Genomic DNA, 12,167 nt, shown 5'->3' with positions numbered 1-12,167 from the left:
CAAAAAAAATAGGGTTTACGAAAAAAAGCAAATACTTATTCATTTTAAGTGACAGTTTTACCAATAACACTAGTTTTTATGTACAAAAACATTCAAAAAATCTAAAAAGAAACATAAGAAAATCTTTTTTTTTTGCCAAAATTCACCTATAAACACTCATATAACATTTTTTTTCCTTATTTTGGCCTCCAGCGAATTCCAGAGAAGTTGAAAGGACATTTTAGTCATTTAATATGATCAGTAATAAACTGTTAAAAATTTTCGGGTTCCTTTTTCCTCGTCAATATTATTGAAGAAAATTTAATGCAATATTTCAAGAGCCACTGCGAAATCGACGCCACACTCGCGTTCGGGGCTTCGCGACGCGATTCGCGCACAAGTGTAGAGGGCCCTCAAGATATCGAAAAACTTGACTGAGTAAAACTTGTAGCAAATTTAATCAGGTTTCATTTTGTATAGTGATCATGTTTGTCGTTAGAACGCATAGTTTCCGAGATATAAGCGAAAAACCAAAAAATGGGACCTTCAAACCCCCCTTTTCCCCCGGCTCAGCAAAGGCTACGGCCGGGGACTTTTGATATGTTCACCTCCTAACTAGTTCAAACAAAGTTACGAAGTCCAAAATTGTGTTCCAAGACTTCCAAGCATTTCCCTCTATGGGTACCTTTTTTTGAGAATTCGGTGCCTAATTTTGAATTATTTCTTGTTATAATCAGCGAATTTTTTGTCACAATTTGCCGCCCCTAATATCTCGCCGCCCTAGGCTCGAGCCTACTGTGCCTTATGGGAAATCCGCCACTGAGTAAAACTTAATATAATAAGTTAAACTTAAGTTAATTAGGTACTCGACGGTAGGATCATTTCAGCCTAATCTCAATTGCTAATTACCAAGCTTACTTGTCCAAAAAGTTGCTTTGTTGTACCTCGGACAACGAAAATAGGTTGTACCTTGGCCCGTACTTGCTACTTACTGAAAATATATTTTTTTAACTTAAGGTTTCATATTTGCCGTATTTATAATTATTAGTTATATGCGTTATAAGTTACCAAGTAATCAATTTTAGAAACAATGCATAAAATGTTTTAGTAAAAATAAAAAAAATACCATTGCTAAGTATATTTTTCGAAGGTAATTGTACTAGAAAAATCTATTCAATGGCGTAAATATGCTAAAAATATCTGTGTTTTCATACATAAATATTTTTTCTATGATTAAATTATAAATTAGTTAATTAAAATTATCATGTCCGAGGTACAGCGGGAAATGACCAAGGTACATCAGGGGTGTTGTTCCTTGGACACTTTTCCCTTTTTTTTCGTCAACGAATGCCATCTAAATAAATAAACTGATCTTTAAGTTTTATATCGTAATAGATAGTTTATTAATGTATCTTATAAGATTCGGATAAACAATAATTCTACAGCCATTAGTTTTTTTTCTAAAATTCATAAAAGAAAAAACTGTCCGAGGTAAAACAGCTTCCCCTACACCAAAATTTTGTTAAAAAAATTGATAGATAGAACTTGCGGCCTAGCCAAGGTGACAATCGCTTGCACTTCGCCATCAAATCGCTTCGTGTCTCTCTGTCACTCTTCCATATTAGTGTGACAGTGACAGTTGCGTTTCGTTCGCTACGGAGCGTTAGCGATTGGCATGTTGGCTACGCGGCCTTATTAGATACCTACTAAGAAAGGAAGGAATTATTATGTTTACTATGTATGAATTAACAAAATGTACGTGTAAAATTATAGTTTAAACATTCTGGAGCCATATATGACTTATATATTGATTTCAACATTCACATTTCTCGCCTATCATAAAAAAAACAACTTCAAAAAGGGTTAAATAATATATTATCCCTTTTATATGCGCTAGCAACTGATGTGTTAGTTTGTGTATGTTTGTACCTATTATTTATACCTATATATATATATACTCCATGTATTATTATCAATTAATTTTATAAATTCTCCAAAATACGTTAACCAGCTGAGACAGGAGGTAGCATAAGTAAACAATTTAGAATATAAATATAAAATATACCAAAGTCTTGATTCTTAGGTAATGTAGGAAGTATCTGCTACTTATTAGACGTAAGGATTTATTTAGTCATGAAGGTAAACATTATTATAAGCACGTAGGCAAATATTTGCACTTTTGTACAGAATACTTATTAGTTTATACTGTTTTCTAATAATCATTATCAAGGTCACTATTGGGTAAATAGGTATAATTAAATGCCCATTGCAGGGGCTATCTATTGACATAACATAAACCTGCAGTCAAGGTACAGTCAGCCAAAAAAGTGGTTTACCACTTTTCGACTCTATCATCTGATTGATAGAGTCGAAAAGTGGTAGACCACTTTCTTGGCTGACCGTACCTATGTTTCTTCACCTTAATGCATTGAAATAAATTGAAAACGGTTTTAAAATTAAACGTGTGATTTTCTAATAAATGTTCCTAGCCTATTGGTAATAGGTATAATACGACTCACCTACATTACCTATATAAGTATGTTGTCTTTATTTATTAACCTGATAGCAATAAATCATTTACTTTGCACTTATCTAGTTTTATTTATGGCAACTAATGAAACCGTTGACTTTATACTTCCATTTCTATTGTACTGATAAGCTGTGTGTGTTTGGGATGTTATATGTAGGTACCTAGTAGCACAATATGAACTTGATATAGGAAAACATACAAATTATTATGTTTAAAGGCTACATTGTAAATTGTAGCTGATCGTAAGTACTTGTAATTTATATGTATATTAAGGCGAAAATCTGCATGAACATGGATGGGTGGACAAGTTTTCTTGACAAATACAATATAATATCCGATCAACAAACCGATATACCGATCGAAACCCATGTTTTCGTAAATCAAAATGTACTTCCTTAGCCACTTTTAAACTAGTAAATAAAAAATGTACTAGATGCGGTAGATAATAAGATTCCTGTCACTGTATTACTATTAGACATGAGCAAAGCTTTAGATTATGTATATCATAAGCGTTTGTTGGTAAAATTGTACAAATCCGGCATACGTGGTCCAGCTCTAGGATGGATAAAAATGTATATTAGTAATAGAACCCAATGTGTAGAGACTATCAGATACTGTCCGGTAACTAAATCTCTAAATAATTATAGATCATCCTTCATCAACAATCATTATGGAGTGCCTCAAGGCAGTATTTTGGGCCCTCTTCTATTTATAATTTACATTAATGATATGCCCAAAAGCCTGCCACATGATAGTCTATTGTTTGCAGATGACACATCAATTATTGTGAAATGTAGAGATTTTTCGACTTATAATGACAACCTAAACAATACTCTAGCTCTAACAATTAAATGGTTAGAAAGAAATAACTTAAAAATAAACCTAGACAAAACATTCAATTCCATACTAATAAAGGCAACGCACTACAGTTAGACATACAATATGAAGATATTTCCATCAAAGAAGTACAGCTTGCACGATTTTTAGGCATTTTTATTGACAATCAACTAAGCTGGAGAGATCACGTAGATACATTATGTTCCAATGTATTTGCTCTGAGAAGACTGAGTCAAACTGTTTCCATTCAAGCATCGTTAATAGCATATCATGGATATGTACATTCAATTTTAAGGTATTGCATAATAATCTGGGAATACTGCACTGATAAACATAATGTATTAATTGTTCAAAAGCGCTGCATTAAAGCCATATTTTCAGTTCATCCTAGAAATTCATGCCGTCCATATTTTATAAAACATAACATTCTTACTTTTCCCAGTCTCTATATTTATGAAGTTTCTGTTTTCGTCCACAAATATAAATATCTATAACTAGACCTAAATACAAACACAGATTGCCTAAGCCATACGAGTATGTAAACTTGTCACTCACTGCAAAAAAACGCCTATATTATGTGTATCACAATTTATAATAAGTTACCTGATCGTTTTAAAGATTATTGGATTTCAAACTACTCAAGTCAAACACAAAAATGTGGCTCATTGAAAAATGTTTTTACAGTGTTAATGACTATTTAAGTTACTCATAAGTATTTGTAGTATTTAGGTATTATATATAAATATATATGTTGCAAATGTATGTGCACCTGAAAAGGTAAAGTCTCAGTGTAACGAATGTGTAATTGTATTTTCGACCTGCAATGTAACCTGATTCTTATATACAATAAAAACTTTGAAACTTTGGACCATATAGTATGTATGAAAAGTTCATAACATAACATTTGAGCGAGCATATTAGGAGTATAAGAGCAAGGCTGGCGAATAGCAAGATTTCACGAAACAAGAAATTATTTTGAGGTAAACACAGTAGTTACCTACGTTGTCACCTCAATTCATTCTGATATAAATCAGTAATTAGTTTGGGATGTTTACTGTAATGCGACATTTTTTTCTAAGATGCCACAGGCGGAATGACGTGCATAGGCAATTAGGCACATACTAGAGTCTGCGCGGAAAGAGAAGAGTCGTGGAATGTATGGGGGCCAATACATTCCACGACTCTTCTCTTTCCGAACAGACTCTACCTTATAATTGCCAGTAAAATATTGAAAACAACGCCATCTACATCAGCCTTGCATAACTACATAGCGCCAAGGATGGCACTGCAGTAGAAATCAACGCCATCTAGGTATTAATTCGGGTAAAAATTAGAAAGAACGAATTAGTACCTTCCTTACTCGAATCAAATAGCTAGCTTTGAAACAACGCGTTGTCATTCATTTATGAGAGAGGGTATTTGTCGCGATGTCATAAAAAAAACCGGCCAAGGGCGTGTCGGGCCACGCATAATGGAGGGATTCTTACCTTTATATGATATAAAAAGCAATACTCGAAGAGAAGTTTTTTTGGAATAAACTCATTAATGGTTCAATTAACTGGTCATGTTAATATTTTTTTGTGGAAAGCATTTATTAGCAAAAAGACTGGAGGAAGTTGGAATGGTGGCGGGCGGGGTAAGATGATATAATTTTCTAAAACTGTGCATATGAATGCTGAACGTTAGGGCCGGTACAGATGGACTGTAACCCGACTGCAACTTGTATGAGAACTGCAAGCCGACGTTGCAGTTGGCGTGCAGTCGGCGTGCAGTTCCCAAAGAACTTGCAGTCGGCTTGCAGTCTAGGGAATATATAGGTTTCCGAACGTTAAAAACTCAAAATTGACTCGTGTAGACCTTACACAAAGTAAAGGAGGAAAATAAGATTTACCTAGTTAAATATATATGTACCTAACTCTTACTCCACCGGGGTACCTACCTACCTATAGTAGGTAAATCCTGCAGAATGAAGTTGACACAAAGTACTTTTTGATATAAAAATTCATACTGTATTGATCTCATTATGTAAAATTTTGCTGGGTAAAGACGGCATCCAAACGTGTCGGAAATCCTAAGGCAACAAAAAGAGCCTTATTTAAATTTAATAAATTTAACAGTATTAAACAATAATACGTTGTATTCGGTTGTAACACTTGTAGGTACCTACCTTGTTTCTAATCATATCTGAGAAGTCATAGCCGTCATAGGAGATGGGATTAGATCGTCGAGTAGATCATAGAGTAACTTACATGTATAGTATACCTACCAGTATACCTACCAGTCAGATATATATATTTTTGATTCACAAGACAGTTGAAAACTCGACCGCTACATAATGAAATAGATAGCGCCCTAAAGTAAATTGAAAGTTGTATATGATTTCTCGTAAGTACGTGTACCTAGTACATTTATTTTATTTAGCGTACAATTTCGTACTTTCCCGTATTTTTTTTTGATGTGAGTTTGAATCACGTACGATACCATGTCACCGCTAGAAAGTATATGGCACGGTTAAACCTAAGATCAAATCCACCCTGAGTGTCACAATTTTGGAAGCATTGTGCGTTTCTCCAGAAACTTCCTGCCTCGCACAGCCAAACTGTGGAATGAACTGTCGCCTGCGGTATTTCCGGACCAATACGACCTTCAAACCTTCAAGAAAAGAGCGTACTCCCATCTTAAATGCCGGCAACGCGCTTGCAACCACAGAACAAGTAGAATGGCGATGCGAGCAGGGTACGTGTCGCCGCCGGTTATGAGCAAACGCTCGCATGCTAGTACTCGCCCGCGCTGACCGAAAAACGTAAACATGCCTTTTGCGCCACAATATCGTTCAGATTAAGAAGCCAGACATCAAATTTGTCTAAAGGAGGCGTATCCATTCACCAGGCACACAAGTTTTTACTACCGTAGCGCGAGTGTTAGTAAATGTGGAGAGGAACGAGCGGCGACACCGGTTCCGATACTAACTGCGCGCGATAGCCGTTGTTCTGTGCTTGCAACCCTTCTGGTGTTGCGGGTGTCCATGGGCGGCGGTAATCGCTTACCATCAGGTGATCCGTCTGCTCGTTTGCCTCCTATATCATAAAAAAAGCATGCAGAATTATGTAAACTCTTTTCCTTCTATATAGCCTGTTGAAGAAATATACTAAAAGTAACGACCCGCCCCGGCTTCGCACGGGTTAACAAATTTATACATAGGTACACCTTTCTCTTGAATCACAAAAAACCGCATGAAAATCCGTTGCGTACTTTAAAAGATCTAAGCATACATAAGGACAGACAGACAGCGGGAAGCGACTTTGTTAACACGCTTTTACTAGGTCTGTATGTAACTATGTAATGGAATCTTGCAAGTTTTTGATCCACTTCCCGGTTTCCGATTGAGCTGAAATTTTGCATACACATGTAAGTCGGGTGACAATGCAATATCATGGTACCATCGAGCTGATCTGATGATGGAGACAGGAGGTGGCCATAGGAACTCTGTGATGAAACAACGCAACCTAATTTTGTTAGGGGTTTTTAGAATGGTCTCGATGAGTATTAGTTGTCTGTCGTAAGAAAAGTACAGTCAGCGATAAAAGCTTGTACCAAAAATGAAATTTTTGCCAAAAACTTATTTTATACTATGTAGTGAAGGCCCACAACGCCCTGCGTGGCCAACACAACAACAGTTTCTGCTTGTTAATGACACTGCCACATTATTGTATGGCTGAAGCGAGTTTGCGAATACTAGATTTGACGGTTTCAGTGCGATATTTCACAATTGTGTATTACCGATTCCTTCATGCGCCGTATGCGTGATAATTCCAAGTGTTCCAAAAGCCTACTTCAGATTAGGTAAGTAAGTATCTGGGAGAATCCGACTTGTGCTATATGGGGATACCTATTAAAACACATACAGTATACACAATAACTTAAATTGTAGACATTGTGTATGACATTATACATATTATAATTAATAAAGCTCGCACGCCTTCTTTGTTCCATGTTAATAAATCATACATATTTTTTAAAATAATAACTAGTAATAAAATTAATGGCAATGGCAATTTTTTTGACATATTTATTACTTACTTATAATATGTTAAATTTTATTGGATTTTATTATCTTAATAATATATGTATTATAATTCAATTTTATGTAATTATTTTATCGTAAGTATTGATTTTTTGGTATTTTTTGTAATGTATCACCATATTATCTCTTTTCTCATACACACATATATATACATATGTATGTATTTATTATGGAAATTTTAGTCTAATGTAAGTAGATAACTTTTTGAACCCCAACTCTATATGAATTGCCATAAATAAAATACAGTTACACCTGTGTAACCAGGACTGACCTAGGCATGTGCACAATGTTCTAATAACTAAACATTAGTGTTAATGATCTTGACACAGTGAATCATATGTACTTCTTCTATCACAAGATTCCTTCAATTAATGCGAGTACGAAGCGATGGCAGCCGCGTGCCGCTTACGGAGCGCGCGCGCGGCAGTCCGATCGGACCCCGACGCTCGATTGCACACTCGCGTGTATCACACAGAGTCTCAACCGACCTGCAACCGTAAATAGTGCTCGTGTAAACACTGGATCTACTGAAACGCGGTTCCTTCGTGACAGTGGCACGGAGCCTTCCGCCCTCGAGCCGCCGTACCGTGCGTGTGAGCACTCGCGACCACCTCGCAGCCGCCTGCGCTGAGGTACCTACACGGCCTAACTTCGGTTGAAGGCCTTAACGTGACCGCGTCGAGGTGCTAACATAAAGACCCTACAGAGTCACGTACTACAAGCAGCAACTTCTGTGTTATTTTTTATCACTTCCCAGTCACCTTCGACGCAAATCTTATCTGTAACAGCCAAGAAGTACTTTTATTCTCATGACATTTTTCTATATTTACTGTAAGTAAATATATCACGAGATATTTGAATGGATCTGTTATATATTTTCAAATAATCTAACAATGAAGACGAGAGATCGTCGATTAAAGTACGACTCTCGGGGAGCAAAACAAGAGCTAAAAGGGACTAAGCAAGAAGTGCAAGGATCAAAACAATACAATGGAGTGAGTTCAGAGAGCCGTGGAAAGAAGCCGGATGTTCGAGGGGACAAACGTTCAGCGAATACAGAAAACTCAGGTGCTCGGACGCGTGCCAAGCGGTCTGGGGTGGAAGCTGTCAAATTGCACCTGCAGGCTACTGGGGGCACGGGGCGATCATCCCGCTCAGCTACCTCGGTAAATTTGTTAATTTGTTATAAAATTATTATTTCCACAGACCCGTTAAGCACTTAAAATGTTTTTGCAAAGTTCGAGAGCAAAGTCATTACAACAGATGTTTTCACAGCCACATCAACAAATAATTTAAGTACTTAGTTACATTTTGCGAAGCGGTGTAATCTATTTGTATACTGTATGTTGATGCAGGTGCTGTATTCGTGATTCACAGGTGTCTCATGATGCTATAGAAAGATATCCTCACAGATCACATCACATGATTCACTTATCTTATTTCTCGAGATAGTTCCAAATGATAGATAATCACCGTTTCTAAGTAAATAGCCCATTGTACTATAATAGTTTTTTCACTTCTCATGCTCAAAAAGTGCACCTTTATGTCGTGCGTAGACGACATAAAGTTGCTTATTATGTTCTAGAGCATAAAGTAAAATCATCTATTGCGACCCTTATTGACCTAGCAATAAAGTCCAAAATCTGCTATACAAACTGCCAGCCTTACCGGCGCGCCCGCGCCCGACCGGCGCGCTCCCGCCCGGCGTGCCTCGCGCCCCCGACCGGCCCGAATAAAATTTTCTTTAGTCTTGAATAAATACGGGAAAATAACCTAAAATATTGGATATTTTTGTATGTATATTTTCCTCGCAATCGAAGTGAAAATCAGAGTGTACAACAAGGGCATAAATGTCCATTTTTACCCTCGTCTACTATTTTGGTCTACAAAAAATTGCCTCGGGTGAAAATGGGCCACCTTATGCCCTTGTTGTACAATCTACTATTTTAAACCTTTCCAATGTGTGAATCTTAAATAAGAATAACTCAAGAGCGATAAAGCTTTAGGTATAGTATCCTAATAACTTTTACGTAACGTTCCGAGGACCTCGTAATATTTTCTATTGTGAGATTTGTCAAAAACCTTTGGGATATTGGAATTTACCTGTACATACGTACGTAATATTTCAACGCCAGCAGCGTGCTAGGCACATTTACCCGGGTACCTATTGAACCTAGCATATCCTTAATTTTTATCTTTAGTCATAAGTTTGTAATTTCCTGTACCTACCTATAATGAAAGTGTTCCAGAATAAATGATTTAATTACGTAATATAAACATATTTGCACAATAAGCCCTAATAATCTTATACTGCCCAGTATATTACTTTGCACTTGCAGCTCAGGTATATATAGATACCTGGCACCTGGGACCTGAATAAATATTAGGGTGGTCCTTATTTCTCATTTTTTGAAAAGTGAACGGGGCACCTCTTTAAATAGTTATTTAGTGTGAGTTAATTCCACGTTATTTTTATTTAATTTTTTTAACTAGTTTTAGAGGTCGCTACCGAAGGTCAAAGTTTTGAAAAATATGTAAAAAATAACAATGTTATGAATCAAGCCGACTAGTTATTCAAGCGGTTTCATTGTTAATTTTTTACTTGTTAAATGATTATCTAGTGCTGGAACCTACTAGCAAAACACTGACGCACCCCCCGCCCCCCTATCACACCCCTGTGACTCGAGCGCACGGGACGCTCTTCAGTCCATTTTCGTTCTTCTGACAGTGTGCACGTAATTTTCAAGCGTATCGTTCTGAAGTGTCGTAATGGCGTCTACAAGTAGTGGCGTACGCGTGTCAACGCGAAATACATCTAACGTCTGGCTTATAGGACAGTTAACACCAAATTTGAAGCAAACAAAATTACCCTCAATACGTGAAGTGCTTAGTTTGTTTTTTTACTTTAAAATCGACGAGAAAAGAACTGTAAGACGTTCTGCGACGGACACTGCCAATTATGTCTTGGCTATATGGCAAAAAGCTGCAATACCGACAAGATTAAAGAAGCATGTAATAGACAAAATTGAATATCACTTTAAAGAGTGCAGAAACTTAAAAAAAATAAAGAAAATGTTTCAAAACGCTCCGCTGTAACAGCCGATAAAGAACAAAAGTGGCAAAAACAAATAGACCAATTGTTCGATATTGCGCACGCGAATGCCTTAAATATGATGACCATCGAAGAAGACAAACAATTCTTATTGCAACAACGAGTAAATCGGGCAGGTTTTATGACCACTGTGGACAAAGAAAGTTTGCAGAGAGAGGCTTTGAACTTAAAGAAAGACGAAAACCTTCAAAAACGCCGAAAACGCGAAGAACAAAGAATTAATGCTCTGCGAGGAATAAATAAGTTTTCATCTTCATCTAGCAGTGAAAATACTACGCCAACACCTGACATGAACCAGGAAGCAGGGCCTTTAACACTTCCAGCACCGCCACCACAAAAGCGAGGTAGAAAGGTTTTGATTAATGAAAACATAGCGGAAAGCGTGTGCCTCTGCTGTTCATGAAACCGTACAGTCATGGGGGTTAAGTGACAAAATTAAATGTTTATGTTTTGACACAACGGCAGTAAACACTGGACTGCGAAACGGATGCTGCGTTATTTTGGAACAAAAAATGGAAAGAGATATGATTTGGCTCGCCTGTCGACATCACATAATGGAAATTATGTTAGAAGCCATCACAAATCAGGCACTTGGTCCATCTAGTGGCCCAGAAATTTTGATATTCAAAAGGTTCAAAAAGGATTGGACCAATATTGATTGTAAGGATTACAAGACGGTTATTTCTGATCCCGAGTCAGCCAAACACGTTGAAGATATATCTTCAAAAATGATTTCTTTCGGACAGGATCAATTGCGTGAATACCAACCGCGTGACGATTACAGAGAGCTATTAAATATCACAATAATTTATTTGGGAGGAATACCTGAGAGTGGAGTTTCATTCAGAACGCCTGCTGGACTTCACCGTGCTCGCTGGATGGCAAAAGCTATGTACTGTTTAAAATTATTTATGTTTCGGCATCAATTTAAAATGACTAAAAGAGAAGAAAAAGCGATAAAACGTATTTGTACTTTGACTGTCGTCATATACGTGAAGTATTGGTTCGAAGCACCTGCTGGGCAATATGCACCGCGAAATGATTTACAACTGCTGAAAGACCTAATAACCTTTAAAAATATTAATCTAGCGATGGCTAACGTTGCGTTGAAGAAGGTTTTAGGTCATTTATGGTATTTAAGTGAAGAACTTGTTCCATTTGCATTTTTCGACGACAAACTTTCGATTGAAATCAAGAAAAAAATGGTCATTGCACTAAAAGATGGGCTGGACTATTGTCCTAAGAGAATAAGTCTAGATGCAAAACATATCATGGAAAAAAATATAGAAGACTTTGTGACAAGCAACTCTTTAAGGTTCTTCCAAATACTTGGCTTATCATCAGGATTTTTGAGCAAAGATGTTGTAAATTGGGAAGACGACGAAGAATTTAAAGCTGAAAAAAAAATTGTACAATCGATGCGGGTAGTAAATGACATCGCTGAACGAGGAGTGGCATTGATGGAGGAGTACAACAAGCTCCTAACAACTAATGAAGACCAAAAACAGTATTTGCTTTTAATTGTAAAACAATTCCGAAAAAAGTACCCCAACGCCAAAAAATCCACCCTTTAATCATAATTTTCTCATTGTGTTATTGTTGTGTAACGGATACTAGATTGTGTA

General features: G+C 36.8%; 1 protein-coding gene across 1 annotated transcript in view; it reads left to right on the top strand.

The window, feature by feature from the left end:
• The first annotated feature begins 7,861 nt into the window (after window positions 1-7,861).
• Window positions 7,862-12,167, top strand: part of LOC134648070 (sodium/hydrogen exchanger 9B2-like) — an 82,586-nt gene continuing 78,280 nt past the window's right edge. Inside the window, exon 1 of the mRNA XM_063502514.1 lies at window positions 7,862-8,596. Within this exon, the coding sequence (XP_063358584.1) occupies window positions 8,324-8,596 (273 nt within the window). The 5' untranslated portion in view covers window positions 7,862-8,323. The remainder of the gene's footprint in view (window positions 8,597-12,167) is intronic.

Source organism: Cydia amplana, chromosome 5 (assembly GCF_948474715.1).
Source record: "Cydia amplana chromosome 5, ilCydAmpl1.1, whole genome shotgun sequence".
In the NCBI taxonomy this organism is placed as follows: domain Eukaryota; kingdom Metazoa; phylum Arthropoda; class Insecta; order Lepidoptera; family Tortricidae; genus Cydia; species Cydia amplana.
Note: the sequence above shows the minus strand (reverse complement) of the source record. Positions and strands in the feature narration are given on the sequence as shown.